Source organism: Conger conger, chromosome 6, assembly GCF_963514075.1.
Source record: "Conger conger chromosome 6, fConCon1.1, whole genome shotgun sequence".
Taxonomy (NCBI): Eukaryota; Metazoa; Chordata; class Actinopteri; order Anguilliformes; family Congridae; genus Conger; species Conger conger.
Window position 1 is genome coordinate 51454127 of NC_083765.1, and position 21484 is coordinate 51475610.

General features: G+C 44.9%; 1 protein-coding gene across 2 annotated transcripts; it reads left to right on the forward strand.

The window, feature by feature from the left end:
• The first annotated feature begins 1295 nt into the window (after nucleotides 1-1295).
• On the forward strand, nucleotides 1296-21059 carry LOC133131457 (CD151 antigen-like). 2 transcript variants are annotated; one of them, XM_061246829.1, is made up of 9 exons: nucleotides 1296-1532; nucleotides 6885-6968; nucleotides 7579-7770; nucleotides 14783-14857; nucleotides 16413-16436; nucleotides 17279-17383; nucleotides 18755-18913; nucleotides 19146-19232; nucleotides 19716-21059. In XM_061246829.1, the coding sequence occupies exons 2-9, from the start codon at nucleotides 6885-6887 to the stop codon at nucleotides 19773-19775; spliced, it is 786 nt and encodes a 261-aa protein (XP_061102813.1). In that variant the 5' UTR covers nucleotides 1296-1532; the 3' UTR covers nucleotides 19776-21059. The 2 variants fall into 2 exon arrangements, with proteins under 2 accessions (XP_061102813.1, XP_061102814.1); XM_061246830.1 differs by lacking the exon at nucleotides 16413-16436.
• The last annotated feature ends 425 nt before the right edge of the window (nucleotides 21060-21484 follow it).

A 21484-nucleotide genomic window follows, 5' to 3' on the forward strand; every position in this document is an offset into this window, starting at 1 on the left:
ACACTGACACTAGTTGGTCTCCTCCTCGGTGGTCTACCAGTTGCAGGGCATAAACAACAGATCTTTTTTTAGATGTTTCTTTCTCATGTAAATGTTTTACATGTACCACTTCCAAATGATTAATATTAAATATGATGAAATTCCCTACACTCTCATAAGAGAGTAGGCCCTATTTAAATAAAATGAGTACAGCTTAATGGTACACATTAAACATTGGAATGATATGTATAGGGTCTGCAAGGGCAGGTACTTGGTTATGCTGTCCGATTGGAAAGAGGAACTGATCTAGAATATCTGTTTTTAAACATATTGGTTACTAGCAAAGTAAAATAATGTTGTTTTTTCCAACTGTTTTTTTTTTTTACGTATCCTGCCTGTCTGATTTAGCTGGTAACAGAGAACACAAAAAACAAAGTGAGGTGTAACAAAGGCAGGAAGTCGATCAAACAGGAAAAGATTATGGGTGGGAATATGGGTCAGACAGAGCAAAGAAGAATCTGACTTTGTCAGAAAGCCTTTTGGTACTGAATTGGCTGAAAGAAAAGCCATCTTTGCATGTACAGTACCATTCAACTTCATCCTGCCTGCATGAACACATCTCACAGTAGTAAGCTCCTTCCTGAACATGTAAACACACTCACACACAAACACATATTCACATAAAAAGGAACTGGCAGGCTTGCCTTCCAAAGGCTAGCTATTAAAAATGCAATATTCCGCACAATTAATTGTTTTACAACAGTCGTACAAGTCGTGTGGGTAATGCTGTTGGACTGTTGTTATTTGGACCATTTTTACACAAATTCCATTGATCAAAACAAAGTCTACATTATAGTGTTCTAAATGGGATTTTATTTAAATAGGACGGCTTGCAAGTGGCTGCACAGGCCAGCCTGGTGCCGAAACATTCTTTAAATTTCGTATTAATGGATCAAATGTAATTATTTATAACCAGTGCAAAATATCTATCATTTATGATAATACGATATTTCATTTAATAAATATTTTTCTTATTCCATTTCACATGCGGAAGTTCTTGATAGATGATAAATCAAGCTAAATCCTTCTTGGACAATCCTTCTTGGATACATCGACCAGCTATGACTTCAATGTATGAATCTTAGGAGCGTATTATCTTTATATTCACATAATGTTGATTTGCTAGACAGTGTCACTTTCTCGCTCGCTCGCACGTACGCACGCAGGCACAATGTGTCGTGCCAATGTAATACCAATGCGGTACGCCAGATGAGCTATAGCTACCTTTTTCCCCCACTGCGGTTTTTTTTTTTTTTTTAGTTCAAGGCAGACAAGTGCGTGGGGTGGAGTTGGTTGCCACAATACCGAAGGTTGTATTTTCTTGCCAGCTCATATTGCCTAAATATACACCGGGCAACTGGTAGTTTGTGCCCTTATTACCCCCAAAGGTCACCGAAGAGAAAACGAGGAAAAAGATAGGACGGTCTGTTAATTAAGTCCGGGTTTTGTAATAGTTAATTCTGAAACGAGAAGAGGACGTGTGAAAAGACAAGGTAAGTTAATTAACCGATTTAGCTAGCTAACTTGTATACAGTATTTACCGATTGCTTATCTAAAAAATGGTCACGTTCTAATGTGTTATGTTTCAGAAACGAGTGCTCAGCTAGTATTTTAGTAGCTAAGCATTAATTAAAGTTGTTCAGTATCGTTAGCTCGCCAGCTATAGAACTTGATAACGGCTAGGTTAGCTGCAGTAGCTGGGTGGGCTAACCACATCAGTACTAGTTAGCTGAAATGCTAGTAAACGTGTGACTAAGTTGGTGACCATGAACACGTTGGCTAACGGTAGCTTTTACACGAACCATAACTAGCTTTATTAGAGTTTATGTGAGTAACACTAGTTAATCAGTAGCTATAGCGAACTTAACGTTATTGCAAGCAGCCGTAATGAGCTAACCTCAGCGTTACTATCTCTAGCTAACCTAACTTAACTTAACTTAACGTTAAGTTGTTGGACAATCTCATAACCGCATAGCATTATTTGTCCAAATTAGGCACACTGATTGTGTATGCGGCGGTGACCGTTATAACCTCGGGATATCTACAAGTAAGAAGAGTGTGAACTTACATTTGGCCACCATTGTTTTTCTCGTTGTTTCCCGAAGGAAATGCTTGCTTGCTATTGTGTTTTGGTAATGCATTGATTTTAGCCACCTAGCCTGATGGTTTGGAATCGAGATAGATAGCCAAGTGAGCTATTTACTCCACAATGTGAAACTTGCAGTTTCATTCAGACTTTTCCGGCACAGGATAAATACATTTTGCGGTCTTGTAATAACATCTAGCTGTTATTAGGTAGCCCCTCGGGACGATATAACGTTACCGCTATACTATAATATAAGTAAGTGTATGTAGCTATAAATATCTCGGGAAACCCTGCGACTATTAAAAACGGCGGATCTTGATGGGCTAGATATCAGACAACATTAATACAACTCGGTTCTCATTGAACTGATTAAGAAAGTTTTTCTATCTAGCATATTTTGCGAAACCCTTTTCCATTACTTTAACTGTTATTTTTACCTTATATTTTGTCTCCATTTCACACATACTGTGTGTATAAATACAATTATTAAACAGAGGTACACACACAACACAGGTGAACAGCCACGCATGCTGTAGCCTAATGAATTCTTATATGAAATTAGAACAATCTGTCGGATTGGTCGCATACAAATGAGCCCTGTCACACCTCAATACTGAATAATGATTCTGTTATTGTGGCATGTTAACATAACATGAGGAAGATAATGTTAAAATAATGACAAGCTGTGCTATCCTAAGAGCAAACCGTTTCAGACGTTTTGTGAAATTTCTAAAAGTGTACAATGTCAGAGGCAGTTCAACATTAGTATGCCATGGGGTACACCACTATCTGTGCCCATATTTATTACTGTGGACTGTTTATGAAACCGTGAGCTGAGGAAAATTGTGAGATTTTATAGATGGTTATGCAAATATCTATTCACGATACACGGGTTGATAGACTGGCAGATGTGAAGCTACTCATTGATACAGACCGGGAACAACACTTTTTCTGCATATTCCTTAAAATGGTGGTGCATTTTCTGAAGATTCTGAAGGCCTTTGTGGGTCCTGTAATGAAGTTGCGTCAACAAAGCTTTGTTTGAATTTAATTGACAGGCGCATACTAGGGGACGGATTCACGCTGACAGGCAGAGACTGATTATCCTTTGGTGTCTGTGTGCACAGATGTGTCGACTGACCGCGTCAGAAAGAGAGTTGCTTTAACTCCTGCAGACACGTCCCGCCATCCCACAAATCCTACGATTTTCGCTGCAATTATAGCATTAGCTGCAACAATGCACCATGGGAAAGCCTGGGCTCCGTATACAACCTTCCTTCACCAAACTGCGGCCAGGGAAAACATTGCCACGAAGGCTAATACTTAAAATCTTCTTTATTTGCCAGCTCATTTTGATTGCACTGGCTAGACAGTCTCAGAGAGAGACTAGAGTACTTGCCAAGTCTTGCAGTGAAGTGAAGTGAAGTGGACAAAATCTACCTCCTCCATCTTTGAAGGTGGTGGGGGGGCATGGGGCAAGTCTAGGCTTGAGAGCCGCAGACATACCTGGGGGTATGGGGTAGAAATTGTATGGTGAGGACACAGATCGTGTACTGTATTCTGAGAAGGCAGTCTACACATTTCTTTCCTATTTCTCATGCCCTATTAAGATGAGTGCTTAACCCCTTAAGTCTCACTGGGTCGGTGTGGGGTTCTTTTGCATTCATTCCGTTTTTAGCAGTGCAATTGTTAATCACTATGGTAAGAGGATATACCGAGTTAACTACATCGATATAATCTCCATTGTTCACTTAGAATTTCTCTTGAGGAATTTTCATAGTTGTCTGTTTCGCCACTACATTTCTATGTCTACAAAAGTACTTGAACATATGAATGCCATTACCTACATTTTGCAAAGGCTCTCTGGAACAAGATGAGCCCACGTACGAACTTCAGATGTGTTTGACTTGTTGATAGGGGTTGGGTATTTGACAAAAATGTCAATCAAAGGACCTCAATGAATGTATTAGTATACATGTTGTTATTATTGTGATTATTGTTCTTCTTTTTTTACAATCTTCTTGACTTGTTGCTATCTGAGGAGAGCACAAGGAGAGGGGTAGGGGGAGGGTGACAAGCAGGGGGAAGTGCAAACTCTTTTTTTCAGAATAAATGTCATATCATAAGACCATAATATCATTTCGTTCTATGTGTCCATTTGGAGTCTCCAAATGTCCTTTTTGGAAAACTGCTTAGACGTAGCTTAGAAAAAGCAATGCAGAATGCTCCTTTTTGGTGATATTGTCATCAAATTTGAAAGGGGATTTGTCCAGTGTTTTGGCTGTGGCTCCATCGTGTTTCTAAGTGCACCAGGTGCCGCCACAATAATCTGTATCCAGTCAAACCAGAAAATGTTCCGCTTCCACTGTGTTTGAGCATCTGTAACTTTGATTTCGTAATACTTAGACTAATTGACTCTTGGGAAAACAAATCCCAAAGGGTTACCTTTCAGAAGACACCAGGATTATACCTGTAGTCAAAAGGGTTCAAGAATTGGAGGCATTTTATTTTGGGTATGTGATTTTCAAGCTTGTGTTAAGAAAAGGGGTGATGCTTAATTAAAAGCTTGAGATGTATGTGTAAATCTTCAAACTAAGTTGTATAGATCTTTAAGGTTTAACCCCCCCGCCACTGTATTGCTTTGTCTAGACATTACGTTACATAGTGTTACATCTGTTACATTCTCAGTGTTACATCTGGGGCAAAAATGCACTTTTCCTTTTGGTTTCAACAACCGGTGCCTGAAGGTCAACCATGAGGAAAAGAAAAGGCTGTCTTTTCGGTATTATGAGGGCCCCACCCATATGAGCATCAAAGGTGTGCCACCCATGTGAGCAGTAGACCAGTCAGAGAACAGCGAGACATCCTGTCAGTGGCAAAATATTGTGATCAGACTGATGATATCAGTCTGCCTGTTGAATCATATGCCCCAGGGCAGGGCCTTCCCATCCCATCCCTCATTGTGAAACTCAAAACAGCAAAAGGGTTTACAAGTACTAGCCTATAAGCTACATGTTACTTTTTTAAAGTGCTGTACAACTTGCTGATTCATGCATTTTTTATATGTCCCTTAACTTTGTCCCAGAATGCTCTGTTTCTGTTCTTGAAATCTCATTGGACCTAGCAAGTACAACATGCTAGGATGCGCCGGCATTTTGTTATATTGGCTGGAATTACGACTTATATTTGGAGCTCCAACTCTACAAACTAATGATTCATATGAATTGGCCAGCACTGCATCACTGCCATGTTTCCTGATCTTGGAAGTAGTTTGTCTGTCCACAATTCCCCTGAGCAATTGGGACATTCCCAAAATAAAGTAAGGGCATAGCTGGGAAAGAGAACCTCTACTTTCCCATGGTTTTCCCAAATCGACTTTGCACATCAACCGTATACAGTTTCACCAAATGTTGCCAACAAAATGCCTGTATTCAGACGGGGACAAACTTGCTTGAAGCGCCAAAAGACGATCATCCTTTCAGAAATGAGAAACAAACAAGTAGTTGCCGATGTCCCATTCAAGATTTATATCTCAGGTCACGGGGGTACGAAGTCACTCTTCATCCACGCCCTTCCAGGTCTTAAGTGCGGCTTAAAATTCCTGGGAAAGAACCACCCCTGCTACATTATTGAACATCCATGTCAAACTTTTCAAAATGGGGATATCGTCTGTGTTCCTACTTCCAGTTCCTGATTTAACTTCTAATGTTTATTTTTTCTTCAACAAATGACTTTATGTAGGAAAAGCCTGAACACAACACTAGTTTGCTTCTATTCAACCTGAATAGAAATTGGTGCTCACCATTCCTAACATACACGGTAGCGTTAGCCCCTGTGCACCCTGTTTCATACCGTCTGGTAAGGGATTTCCGACAAGCCTTCAGGACAAGAAGTGCAGAGTCTTGGCAGGCGGCCCAGTAGGCTTCCTGTCGTTTCCAGGTATCTTAATTACTCTGCCAGATCAGGTCCGGACAGACATCTTGTTGGGAATCATCGGTGTACATGATTTTTTTTCTTTTTCTTCCAATAACCCCCCCATGTTCACTCTAACCTCTATTGTCTATTCCACAAAGTTCCGGGAAGCATGAGCTCACCTCCAAAGCACTTGATTCCTTTAGAATTTCATGGTTTCCGAGACGGAGCAGCCTATAGTCTAGTGGCTAAGGTGCTTGTCTGGGATGCTGAAGGTTTGTGGTTCACACCCCACTGTGGCAACAATAAGATCCATGCAGGTGTTGAGCCCTGGCCCTTAAGCAAGGCCCTTAACCCCACATTGCTCCTGAGTGATTGGCCCCTCCTTAGTCTAATCCACTGTAATGTAAGGACGGGTTAATATCTTGACACCATGTGGGCTGTGCACTGGTTGACCAGTGGGCAATACTGTTGCCCAGTGAGACCCTGATCTTCTGCCCTGCCCTACAGGGCTACTGGCTACAGTCCAGATTTGACTAAGACCGAACCGCAAGGCCCATCCACACACCGTAACGGTGACTTAACAGGATGAGTACAGGCTTTAAACGTACCTGAGCACAACATGGCTTTGATATCTGCCACTAATGTTCTCAGGCTTCTGCTGCTACCGTCCAGAAATGCATATTTGCAGTAGAAACGGTAGAAAGGAACTCTCTCTTTGTTGCCTGACTCTCCACCACATGTAAGCTCTGTGCTAGGCTGTAGATTTGAATAATATAAACTTTTCAAAAGCACAAAATGAGTGGGACTAATAGTGAATCTTCAAATATTTTGTGTCTCTATCAAGATGGGGGCCTACGACGAAAAGAAGGAAACTTGCGGAACGATTTGTCTGAAGTACCTGCTCTTCGCGTTCAACTTCCTGTTCTGGGTGAGTGTCCATCTTACTGTTATCCCGTCTCTCTGACCATCTTCATATGTCATTTTAGGACTGATTGACCTTCAGGACTGAGGCCTGGCTCTTTATATATAAATAAAAATAATCCACAATGAAATGCATGAAATTCTGTTTAAATTTGATTTCAGATAATGCCCAAATATTTTGTGGCAAATGCGTTGGTCATAGGTCATTAGAGGAAAAATGATACGGATTGTAAGTATGGAAATAACAATTTAGTCTGAAGAAGGGGAAAAAAGAGGGTTTGAATTAAGGAAAGAAAAAAATGGGGACAAAACAAGTGCTAGTTCCTAGGAGAACAGTAGCTGGAACAATGAAGACAGTGTTGGCCAGTAGATGTTAATCTTGGGAGTGTGGAATTAAGTGACAGTTGCTATTAAAAGGAGAGCAGCAAATCAATGCGTTTGTCTGTACTTGTATCTCGAATTGTCAGTGTGTCCGAAGGCATTCCCAAAACCTGTCCTAGAAAATGAATTCATATTTACATGTTAAACATTTGTATTCATATTATGAGCGCATTGGTGTGTGTGTCAGTCGGTCAGTTTTATAGGAAATTTGAATTGACTGCATCATGTCCTCCCAGTTGGCAGGGGGCGTTGTAATGGCAGTGGGAATATGGACTCTGGTGGAGAAGAGCGACTACATCAGCCTGCTGTCCTCCAGCACGTACGCAGCCTCCGCCTACATCCTGATCCTGGCGGGGGTCATCGTCATGGTAACGGGTGTGCTAGGATGCTGCGCCACCTTCAGGGAGCAGAGGAATCTTCTGAGAGTGGTGAGGGCACGCACGCACCATCTCAGAATCTTTACATTTCCGTGACGCGTGTGCAGCTATGCCGCTCCCTGGTGTGCCGGCCGTACTGGCCTTTTCGGCAGGACCGGGACGTGAACCCCGGCCCTCGGTGTGCAACACACCAGACAAGCTCAGGAAAGCGTAGAAACGTATTTGAATCCGAAACTATGACATATTTCACCCATGTAAATCCGAGGAGGAGGTGTTGAGTGACAGCTCGAGGAGAGGCCTGTTCCCCTCAGCTGCTGCTGTAAAAGTTCAGCTGTTCAAACGGCAGCGCGCTTACTCACACCGAATTGCGACGTCTGGCAGGCAAATAACTTCCCAGCACCGGCCTACTCTGCTGACAGCCAATCAGTGCACACCCAGGAACATGAATAGGTGACCCTGTGGCGACAGGGGTCATATATCACATGCTGCCGGACATTAAACATACACGTGTCACACTTCGAGAATACACGCTTGGTGGTCGGGCTGTCCCTAGGCATAAATTTACCATCTTTCCGGTACGAAGTTCGGTTTACGCACTGGGAACTGGAGAGGGGCGACCCATGTACACTGAAGCGGCGTTCAGAATGCCCCGTCAGAAAGCATTTCACCGGGAGCGAAATGGAACGTAGTCCAGAAATGGAGAATTTGAAGCCCTTTCACAGGCTCCCGACTACATCTCCCATCAGCCCTTTCAGATGAGATTCTGTGCAGCTTTGCCAACTGAATGCTCCCCATGTGTTGGTATCAGACTGGGTTCAAATACGGAATTATTTTTGATTCTAACACTTTTCTATGCTTTGCTGAGCTTGTCTGGGGGTTTGGGCCCTATGAAATAATCTACGCCAGGCACAGAAAAGTATTTGGATACAAAACAATTACGTATTTGACCCAGGTCTGGTTGGCGTAACTGTAAGCTTTTCCGTCTTACCTTGCAGTTTTCAAAAACCTGCCAAGAAAGCACTTTTATTGGGGAAACTGGGCCGGACATTGTCTATGTTTTTTTTTTTTTTTTCTAACGTGTCCAGACTGATGGATAGGCCTACTAGCTCACTGTATATCAAACTGACATGCCAAAGCAAAACACCAGTAAGCAGCTTTCAACGTACGAAGGGGCAAAACAGAAGAACGTTCCCAGAGGGGGGGGAAGGACTCAAAGACGGGTGGAGACTTGGACAGACTCGCTGCAGGAATCAGGCACAGAGGAGTTTAGATGAACCGGGCCACTAAACGCCTTTTTCGGTTCTCTTCCATAAATGCCGATAATCACAAACTCGACTCCACCTCAGTTTCTCCGTCAGACTGCATATTATGTCGCATTGGATGTCTTCAGCTCAGCTAAGTGGAACTTAAAGGCACAATAGGTAAGATTTTTGTGTTAAAACATTGTTACAAGACCATTGTAAATCCCTTCCTGTCATTGAAAAAAGGCTCTCTGACATGTTGACTGTGTTTGCAGTCCTTAAATTCAGGTTTCAAAATACACGGTTGACGGGCCGGCACTCCGACCAAAACATCGTATAGCTGTACAATAATTCAAGCTCATTGGGTGAAAATTGGTTGCCGCAGCCAATGGCGTTTCAACGTCGTTTACAAAGGGGGGGGCGGGGCGATAAACAGTGTTGTGGTTTGAAGGTGAAGCTGCAATTCCTCTCTTGGCCGTTAGAAGTCCGACTTTACCTATTGTACTATTAGTGAACAGAACGGGCGGGGCTGGGTCTCAGAGGCAGTGGCACCGTGATGGCGGGTTGGCTGGGAAGTGCCCGATGGCAGATGAGGGGGAAGAGGGCGCATAAGCGCTCCATTGTGTTCACGGGAGCCATGGGGCGGGTCGGGGAAAATATTTGGCCTTCCTAATCGACTGATTTAGTCATTTCCAACAACTCATGGGTGACGGGGGTTCTCCACATTTTCAGCGGAATTCCTGCACGTGCAGGCACACACACACACACATACACAGTAACGCAGTGTCTGTCTGATATACGGTAATGACTTCATGCGGTTATGATTCAGCACTTTGCTAATCTCTCATGGTGTAATGCCGGAATGTCATCCAAATCGGCCCAGTAGCTGTAATCGCAAGCGTTTACACCGCTGAGGACACGTTTTGTTTAAATGTTTACAATGAAACGTCAAACCGTGACCTTTGTACAAGCTGACGAAGCGCAATGGTTTTGGTCTTTGTAAGAGGGGCTCCTGTCCTGCGGGGCTGGGTTTTTTGGGAACGTTGGAGAGGGTAACGGCGCACTGCGGTGAAAGATGTACACTGCGTTCCTGGGAGTTCCTCCCTCCCTGTAATCCTGCCTGGCTGGTTGGATTACAGACAGATCAGCGCTTTCTTGTTTATCTGTTCATCCCTGTACCCTTCATCCTGTACATTCCACTAGCCGCTCAGTCGGGCTTTGCCCTGTGTGTAATCTGCTGCAAACACATCGACGCTTCTGCATTCTCTCACACACGCACGCACACGCACACCCACTCAAACACACACACACACACACGTACACACTCCCCCACACACGCACGCACGCGCGCGCACACACACACACACACGTACACACTCCCCCACACGCACACACACGTACACACACACACACACACACACTCCATCTCTCTGGCCCTCTCGTGCACTCATGCAACCAGAAGAGAGAAAGCACAGACCTCCCCCTGGACTCTGGCCCAGCGCGCCTGCCTGACACATCTGCCCCGGAGCGGGCCAGGGGCTGAGGGCCCGCTCGGCCCATCCCTGCTGCCTCTCACAGTCTGACACTTTAATGCTTATTTCGGGGAGAGGAACGGGAATGTGGAAAACATGCAAGAGGCTGAGGGCGCGGATGAGAACAGAAGTCAGGGTTGTTCTTCATAGCTACTCTCCCAGGGGTTATTTCATTCAGAGCTACCATGTAGTCCGTAAGTAATTGGACAGTGGTACTACTGTTGGCTAAATAGAATAGTTTAGTTTGGTGTTTTTTTTGTATTTCATGACTTTCATTAGCACAACTCTGGTCTTCATGTTCACAAATGACAATAATAAACCCTAAAATTAAGACAATTTCTAATTGTCCCAAATATTATTGCACCCTGAAATGAGGGGACTGTATAAAAAAATGCTGTAATTTCTACACGGTGAACCAATGTGTATATGTGTGTCCAGTTGCCTGGAGCCGCACTCGCTCGATGGCCTCCCCTCGAACACCACACACCTAAACCCCACACACCTAAACACCACACACCTAAACCCCACACACCTAAACACCACACACCTAAACCCCACACACCTAAACACCACACACCTAAACACCACACACCTAAACCCCACACACCTAAACACCACACACCTAAACACCACACACCTAAACCCCACACACCTAAACACCACACACCTAAACCCCACACACCTAAACACCACACACCTAAACCCCACACACCTAAACACCACACACCTAAACACCACACACCTAAACCCCACACACCTAAACACCACACACCTAAACACCACACACCTAAACCCCACACACCTAAACACCACACACCTAAACCCCACACACCTAAACACCACACACCTAAACACCACACACCTAAACACCACACACCTAAACCCCACACACCTAAACCCCACACACCTAAACACCACACACCTAAACACCACACACCTAAACACCACACACCTAAACACCACACACCTAAACACCACACACCTAAACACCACACACCTAAACCCCACACACCTAAACACCACACACCTAAACCCCACACACCTAAACACCACACACCTAAACACCACACACCTAAACACCACACACCTAAACCCCACACACCTAAACACCACACACCTAAACCCCACACACCTAAACACCACACACCTAAACCCCACACACCTAAACCCCACACACCTAAACCCCACACACCTAAACACCACACACCTAAACCCCACACACCTAAACACCACACACCTAAACCCCACACACCTAAACACCACACACCTAAACCCCACACACCTAAACACCACACACCTAAACCCCACACACCTAAACCCCACACACCTAAACCCCACACACCTAAACACCACACACGGCCACTGTCCTCAGTTCCCCCTCCTCCATCCGTCTGGAGATTAGCTGTGGAGAGGTGCCTTCCAACACCTCAGAGCTGTAAATTCAAACCCAGGGTCGATGTCACTCGCTGCAGTCAGCCGAGGGAATGCAGCGGAAGACTCCTGTACCCTCAGATGTCTTTTAGCAGATGTGTGTGTTGTAGCATAGTTTTGAGTGGAATAGAGTTTAGAATACTTTATTTTTCCCCGGGGGAACGTCAGGTGCAGCAGCCAGCATACAATGAAAAAAGAAACCGTTTTTACATCAACCATAAATTTACATTCACCTGTTCAGTCCCAAACCCAATATGAATTGGCTCCACCGAAATCCAAAAGGGTTTTTCCTTACTGAGATCAGCAACTTCAGGTGCTTCATACAATATTGGAATTTTTAAAATCTTTATTAACCAAACGAATGTTTTAAATGTGTTTTATATCTGTTGCTAGGTGTAAGTCCTCCCTGGAGAGATTGAATTCAATCTCAGTTCAATTCAATGCAATTTTATTTTATTTGTATGGCACTTTTTTCAATGCCAGATTGTCACAAAGCAGCTTAACAAAGATCCTGACCCCCCCCCCCCCCCCCCCCTTCAGATCAATAAGATGTTATTGATCTTTTCTAAAAACTGAATATTACTCTAGTCTGTGCTTGAGCGATGTGATGGAGAGATGCGCTGGAATGCAGCATGTGTCTTTAAGAGCATTCGGACTCCAGTGAGTCAGGACCGAGGAATGCGTGCCGGGGGGGGGGGGGGGGGGGGAACTTGACCCTGTTGTTGGGCGGGCGTGCAGGGAGGGGAGAGATAGTGCAGGGGGCGGTAAGGAATGCGCTGTCGAGCGGGGCAGAAAGAACGCTGTCGGCCCAAGTTTTCACCAACCTTTCATCTCCCTCTGGACTTTCTCTGCGTTCTGTTACTCAGTTCGGTTTCCTAGGGGGCGCTTTTGTCCAGCGTGACTTGCGTTGCATAGCTTGGTATTTGTATGTGTGTAATGACAGTTATTTTGCTGGGTATTGTTAACGTTCTAAATGGTGGAATTGCAGTCACTCGCTCGGGAGTGTCGGTGTCACGGCTGGTTTAGTTTGAAATGCCATCATTGTCGCACCATTCCGAGATGTTATGCACCTAAATATTTACAAGCCATGAAATTAATCTGCAATACATTGCAAACCTTAATTCATACTGTACAGCAGCATCATCATCAGCTGCTAGACTTAAAATATATATTTTTACAAATATTTTCTCAGCTAGTTGCCCTCATGCAAGGCAGTGTAGCAGGCAGCTACACTTCTATAATGAAGCTGTTTTTGCAATTTGATACTTATGAATTCAGGAAAGGCATTCCACTCCCTGTGGGAGTCCGTCCCTCCTCCTCCAGGTCACCAGACCAGTTCCTTCAGCGCTGTGGCACCCTTGCCCCATTTACCCTGTCTCCTGACACAGAATGTGCCTATTGCCTTCTGAGATAACTGAAGGCAGGTTTTACAGTGTTACTACTGAACACAGGTCCTTTCATGAAATGTCCTTCTTCCACAGGATCAAGGCTATCCTGATCTTACAGTAGACTAGAAGGTGTTTTTTTTTTTTTGTCTTGTTAGTAATACGCTAGTAGGCCACCTTATCTTGTAAATTTTGCAACTCCTGCTGTGGACTGCTTTGCCTCTCTGTCACGGTAAAAATAAATCTGGACTATAAGGCGGGGCTGAGCATGCACACGTTTCCTCTGTCCGGTTATAAATTAACCTGGAGATAAGGTCAGAGCAAACACTAAAGATGAAAGCTTCACAGCTTTTCTGCTTATTAGTAAGCACTGAAGGCTGTTCTCTTGAGAATGCATGCCCTACTGTTTTTACATCCACCATGGAGGTACAGTATGCAGTGACATCCATCCGTCCGTTTGTCCATCTATCCGTGTGATAGATGTCTGGAAGATTAATTGCCAGATGGCCATAGAATTTGCAGTGCATGCTCCTAAGAGGAAGAAAACCTATTGATTTTTGTGACCCGCGGACCTTTCCTCTAGCGACACCATCAGGCCAAACTTTGGATTGTGATCGCCGGAAAAGCAATGGCTGGATTTTCTGTGAACATTCATGTGCCCAAGAGGAAGAAACCTATTGATCTTGGTGACCCCCTGATCTTTCCTCTCGTGCCACCATCAAGATAACCATATTTTTAAAAGTAATGACTAGATTGCCTAGACATTTGTTTTGGGAGATGTTTGTGCCTTGGTGGAGGTCTGCACTCTACCGAGTGCATTCTTCCTTGTCATGTATTTTCTGATCGGAAAATTCTGTGTACATGAAGACAAATCCTGAGGCAAATGTTAAATAGGATACACCATAAGAAGCCCATTCAAGCCATTAAAAGTGATTTATATATGGTTATCCTACCAAGCTCCATTCCAGAGTTAACCGGGAGAGTTGTGGTATCTCCATTGTTAATGTGGAGAGTCGTGTTATGTCCATAGTTAACCGGGAGAGTTGTGGTATCTCCATTGTTAACATGGAGAGTTGTGTTATGTCCATAGTTAAAAACTATGTAACAAATGATTGAAGAAGGGACACTCCCTCACTATGGGACTGTTGCAGCTGCACAACCGAAATCTTCACGCCTGTATTTGATTTAACCACCGTGCCTTTGTCCTTCAGTGATTTCGGCTGGGTGGATAGTCCGTTCTCTTTTTATGGAAAAGGAAAGTCCCTTATGAACCAATAAAAAAAATATATATATATATATTATATTAATATTAAAATATATTATATTTCTCCAAGAATCTTTCAGCATAGTTATGCCATAGCTCATGCCAGCAAACCATAATTTGCAGAGTTCTGGGTCATCAGAGCAATTATGAAATCGTGCAGTTTAGCTTAAAACGTGGCTGATTCTCCCTCATGTCTCTCCTCTCCCACAGTACTTTGTCCTGCTGTTGTGCATCTTCCTGCTGGAGATCCTCGCTGGAGTCCTGGCCTACATCTACTATCAGCAGGTACATGCGTGCGTCCACAGCCCGAGTGTGGAACATGCCGACGCTATTTCAATTCGATTGACGTTTTCTGGCCTCCTTGATACGTTTACCAGGGCGAAATTGAACACAGATGCTGTGTGTTCTGGGCCTATTTCAGTTTTTATTGGTCAGCGGTTACGAATTAGCGGTTAGTCCCCCTAAACAAAGATGACCAGGGGGAGATGCTCTGTGTGATGTCATCACTTCAGGGGCACATAGACACCCATGTGTACTGCAGAAATGGAACATCAGCTACCCGTGGGGCAGGCTACTCGCTCAATCCCTTTTATTCTTTATTCTCTGCCTTGTTTTTGCTTTCCGCGCAGTCTGAAAACTCACCTCTTCAGGCTGCACTTTTCCCTCCCTACCTCACTGCTGTAATTAGCCTTGTGTATGCCATAGGTTATAATTGCACTTATGTGTAATTATTTTAGTATTCAGGGTATATTAGTTGCCAACCGTGGTATGGTAGCTGGAAACTTGATTTACTCTTCAAGGGTTCAATTTGTATCTGTGATCACTCCAAGATTTGGAACTGTAGGGTCTTCAACGCACTTGTCCCAGGCTCTGATTTGCACTTTTATTGTATGAGCGTTTGCTAAATGACTGTCATTTAATGTAATGTTAGCTTTCCCAGTCTCGTATATTGATACCTTGCACAGCGAACACAGTGCAACGATACATTTCAATGTGCAGCGACCAGTTGTTACACTGATATTAACCGTTGCAACACTTCAGTGCCACAGCGACCTCTTCTGTTCACATGGTGAACTGCATTAGTGCTCTGCCATGAGATGAGCCTCTAGTTTACAATGTAGTTTATGTAGTCGAAGTATGAACCTGAAAAAGCTCATTTTGAAATGTTGCTGATATGTTGCAAATACGCATGCAGTTATTGGTATATGAGATGTGATCGTTGTACATTTTGTTCATCAATTTGGAAATGTAATTAAAAGGCGATAAATAAGGAGCCGCGGTGGTGCAACAGGCTAAGATTGCAGTTTGCTGCAGTTGCACACCGGGGATCGGGGTTCGATTCTCGGTCCTGCCAAAAGCCAAGTTTGGCCGGCTCACGTGGAGCAGCAATAATTGGCTCGCTGCTCCAGAGGGAGGGACTTGGCAGGGTTAGTAGATCGCCGCACAAACAAGCACCTCGAGCACCTCGGAATCACGGTCACGACTTGTGAGACGCGACGGCTTGAAGAAGGCTGCCTGCCGGCCGCCGAGGAACGGGGTGTGGGCGGTGTATCTAATACTAGCTCCAATTGAATCAGACGGGGTCCAATTGGCTACCAAATTGGGAGAAAAAAAGGGGGATAAATAATTTCTTGCAGCGTTTGCTTTCAGCGTAATGGTAATTGGCTTGATGCCTGGCAGTTAAGAAACTTGCAGTCTGTGCAGGTTTGGCGAGCTGCTGCCTGGATCGACGCAAAGCAATTGAGTGGGATTATCGATGGCATTACGCATCTCTTTAACACTCCTCCCTGCGTTTTCCCATCTTCCTGTAACCCCTCTCTTTCTCCTGTTCCTGTTACAGTGTTCCCCTTTCCCCTGCTTCCAGGTAAAACTCTCCTCTGTCCTCTGTTCCCTCTCTCAGCCATCATGTTCATGATGATGTAAAGTTGTGCCGCATGTAATTCAGGGCCATGCATGCAAAGACGACGGTGCCATCGCTTTGGATAAGAGCGATCGCCGTCTCCGCTTTGAAACCGCGTTCGGCAAAGAGAATGGAATGAAATTACATCAAGAGTTGCTGTTTGGTGCAGATAGATTTGTGGCACAGTCCAGCCTATTTTAGTTAGGTGTCTATTGATTACACTTTGATTGTGTTTTGACATTGTTACATTTTATTTATTTTTCAAATTCTGCTCGATTTGAAGTTGTACATCTCGTTATTGATTGCCTGTTGGTTTTTGTTTTGTTACATTGTTTGTTACTGATAGTATATATATTTATTTTATTTGACTTTTTTGCATTGCATTGCAAAGAATCTTGTTATTTTGCTTGGTTTGAAGTTGTACATCTTGCCATTCATTGCCCTTTGATTTATTTTTTGTTACATTGTTTGATACTGATAGTATATATTCATTTTATAAAATGTTTTGCATTGCATTGCATTGGGTTTGTTGTACATCTTGCTTTTGTGTGGCCCTCTGAATTTTCCCTAACAGGCTTAACTGGTTTACAGTCCATCCTAGGTTACCCGTAACCCCGCTTCTAGGGTTACTGTTGCAGTTAACCCCAATTCCTGCACCTGTCTTCTTGTTGCCACTCGTTCTGGATGACCGCGTCTGCCGATGTCAGTAATGCTTGTGAATGTGATGGTAACGCGTGTGAGAACGTGAGCCGGAGAGCAGAAGAAGCGTTTGTCTAATGGCTGGGTTTCTGTTGCCCGCTGCGCAGCTGAACGAGGAGCTGAAGCAGAACCTGAGGGAGACCATGGTGCAGAAGTACAAGCAGGAGAACGAGAAACAGATCACCAAGGCGGTGGACAAGCTGCAGCAGGAGGTGAGTGCAGCCTGTAGCCTAGTGGCTGAGGTACAGTACATGACTGGGGCAGCCTGTAGCCTAGTGGCTAAGGTACGTGACTGGGGCAGCCTGTAGCCTAGTGGCTAAGGTACATGACTGGGGCAGCCTGTAGCCTAGTGGCTAAGGTACGTGACTGGGGCAGCCTGTAGCCTAGTGGCTAAGGTACATGACTGGGGCAGCCTGTAGCCTAGTGGCTAAGGTACATGACTGGGGCAGCCTGTAGCCTAGTGGCTAAGGTACATGACTGGGGCAGCCTGTAGTCTAGTGGCTCAGGTACATGACTGGGGCAGCCTGTAGTCTAGTGGCTAAGGTACATGACTGGGGCAGCCTGTAGCCTAGTGGCTGAGGTACATGACTGGGGCAGCCTGTAGCCTAGTGGCTAAGGTACGTGACTGGGGCAGCCTGTAGCCTAGTGGCTAAGGTACACGACTGGGGCAGCCTGTAGCCTAGTGGCTAAGGTACGTGACTGGGGCAGCCTGTAGCCTAGTGGCTAAGGTACGTGACTGGGACAGCCTGTAGCCTAGTGGCTAAGGTACGTGACTGGGACAGCATGTAGCCTAGTGGCTAAGGTACGTGACTGGGGCAGCCTGTAGCCTAGTGGCTAAGGTACGTGACTGGGACAGCCTGTAGCCTAGTGGCTAAGGTACGTGACTGGGGCAGCCTGTAGCCTAGTGGCTAAGGTACGTGACTGGGGCAGCCTGTAGCCTAGTGGCTAAGGTACATGACTGGGGCAGCCTGTAGCCTAGTGGCTCAGGTACATGACTGGGGCAGCCCGTAGCCTAGTGGCTAAGGTACGTGACTGGGGCAGCCTGTAGCCTAGTGGCTAAGGTACGTGACTGGGACATGGAAGGTTGGTGGCTCAAGCCCCGGTCGATTTAGCTAAGATGTAGTACAGATACAGGTATGAATTCTGCAACCAAATAAAGACACAACTTTAGCTTTAAATTAGTTAGTGCTGACTTACGCTGTAACTTACGAGCAAGCGTGCGTTATAGTGGTGCAACCGGCTGCTGTACTGTAGGGGGCCAAGGGCGTGCTAGGGGAGAGGGGGCGGCCTGTAGCGTAGTGGTTAAGGTAAATGACTGGGACACGCAAGGTCGGTGGTTCTAATCCCGGTGTAGCCACAGTAAGATCTGCACAGCTGTTGGGCCCTTGAGCAAGGCCCTTAATCCTGAATTGCTCCAGGGGAGGATTGTCTCCTGCTTAGTCTAATCAACTGTATGTCGCTCTGGATAAAAGAGTGCCAAATGCCAATAATGTAATGTAATGTAACGTTAGTGGGTGCTGTTTAAGCGTGTCTACGTCGTAGCGAATGCACAGTTAACGTTTTTCCCCCCTCCCGTGTTCTAGTTTAAGTGCTGTGGCAGCAACAGCTCGGCGGACTGGGCTGAGAGCAAGTGGGTGACGACTGGGCAGGCGGGGACGAGGAAGGTCCCGGACAGCTGCTGCAAGACCATCACCGAGAACTGCGGCGAGAGGTACCACCCCTCCAACATCTACAAGGAGGAGGTGAGTCAGGCCACGGCTGCTCCTGACGCAGGCTGTGCGCTGGGGTCACGTGACGCGTCCGTATTGCTGTGCTGGGGTCACGTGACGCGTCCGTATCTCTGTGCTGTGGTCACGACGCCTCTGCATCATGTGACCACAGGGCACAGATGCGGATGCGTCAAACCGGCAACCAGCAACGACTGCTGTTACCACCTGAGCCAATGTCACAACCTTCCCCCTCTTCCCCTCCCAGGGTGGGTGCATCACTAAGCTGGAGAAGTTCATCCTGGATCACCTGAGGATCATCGGGGCAGTGGGCATCGGGATCGCCTGCGTGCAGGTAGGTTTCCGGATCCTTCCGTCTCTCTTTTAACGTCTCCCGCTCCCCCTCCCGCCCTCATCACTTTAACCCAAAACCACTAAGCCAACATCACTTTAACCCAAGCAAATTCTGTCCTGCACCACCACGCATTTTCTCAGGAAAAACAGAGTGGCTCAAACCAGTAAATAGTCCCATAAAAGGTCTCGGCAGTTCAGAGTTTGAGCTGCGAAGTGGTTTGATTCTACCATTTATTGGATTGTGTCCGTAAATAGAACTGACCTTAATTCTCGAAGGTCCCCTTTGGATTTTTTTTGAGAAGCTGCAAGGTGATTTATGGCACTCCCAATTCCATTATCAAAAATGCTGACTTATGCCAACGCTGCCACTTCAGTTAAATCCAAGGAAGGAGCCGTAGACTTTCCCGGAGAGAATAAATCATGCGGAACCCAGGACGTAGCAATCTGTTCTCCCCTCTCTTAGATCTGTTCTCCCCTCTCTTAGATCGTGGGCATGGTGTTCACGTGCTGCCTGTACCGGAACCTGAAGGCGGAGCCGTACTGAGGACGGAAGGCAGGGCCCCCGCCCGAGCCATCTGCAGGGCTCTTCTCTCACATCACGCTTTCTCTCTCTCTGCCTGTCTGTCTGTATATGTGCCCTGTAAATAGATGGGAGAGAGGAAAGGGTGCGGAAGTGAAGAAAGGAGGGATTGTGGAGAGGTCCTGTTTTTTTCACTCATCTGTTTCATTCTCAGAAAAGTTGTTGGATTTTAATTTCTTCTTCTTTTTTTTGGCAGGTGCAATTTAGTTCACCCAATTGTCCCATTGATAATTTTAAATGCTTTTTTTTCCTTCATAGACTGAACAACTCGTTGACAAAACACAGCGAGAATACAAAATATGAAGTATATTTGAAGTATGGATAAGTAAGAACGTTGAATGAGCCATAGATTGTTTTTGAACTTAGAATGAGTTTGAGATTGTTTAGGAATGATGTGTAGAGGACTTTAGAGCCATATAGAGTCTGAGGATGAGAAACGATGTTGAGCATGTAGTTTTAGTGGTTTTGGTATAGTAAGTAAGGGAGACAAGTAGGCAGATGTAAAGTGTAGCTGCTTGTATAATGGATAATGTTGACTGAGTTTAACTTCTGCCTTCTTGCCTTTTTTTTTTTTTTTTTACAATTCTGTCTACAACGGCACTAAGTACTTAAGTATTTTTCTACAAACCTACACGTAGCTAATTAACTCAGGCAATTTCTGATGCCTTTGTCATGTTCACGTTTTTATATGGGTTTCAATCTCTCCCTACACATGCCAAAGCAGTCAAGAAACTTTTATCTATTAACTTTTTATTAAATTAGTGCAAAATTCAGGCTGCTCTCTATTATCTCTTTCATGCCTTTGTTTTCATATCTTCCTTTTGTAGTTTTAAAATGATAAAGTGATCACTGTTTTTTATAATGCAATAACAGTTACTGTATTTGCCAAGCAGTATGAGGACATAATATCAGGTCAGAGCGGACTGATATGAACCAAGCTTAAAAGGTACCTGTGGATTGTCTTTGAAATCGTAACATTGAAGGGAGTTTAGCATCATTAAACTGACATTTCGTGGAAAGAGTGAATAAATACTAACAACAGAGAACCCAAGGTGAGATGTATAGTTGGACATGCCAAACGTGTGCTCTGGAAGTGCTTGGCGCATCAGACCTACATTTATTTAGCTAGCAGCCTGGGTGCCTTTTAAATGAGTATGACTGTCAAATGAACTGACTGAACTAATAGTTGTTATTTTATAGAAAAATGTATAACTAAGTATATAGCGAGAATAAATGTATGTTAACCCATCAGTTTGTGTGACGGTTCGTGTTTCGGCTTTGTTTTGTGTTGCTTCCTCTTAGTGTGATGGGTCACCACTTCCCCTCTACTCGTTAAAACAGCCAGTAGATACAAACATACACTCATACACGCACACGCACACGCACACACACACACACACACACACACACACACACACCCACCCACCCACCCATACCCATACACACACACACCCACCCACCCACCCATACCCATACACACACACACCCACCCACCCACCCATACCCATACACACACACACATGCACACGCACACACCCATACACGCATTCACACATACACACACACACACACACCCATACCCATACACACACTCACACACACACCCCATACACGCATTCACACACCCACATGCACATACACACACCCCCATACACTCACACACACACACACAC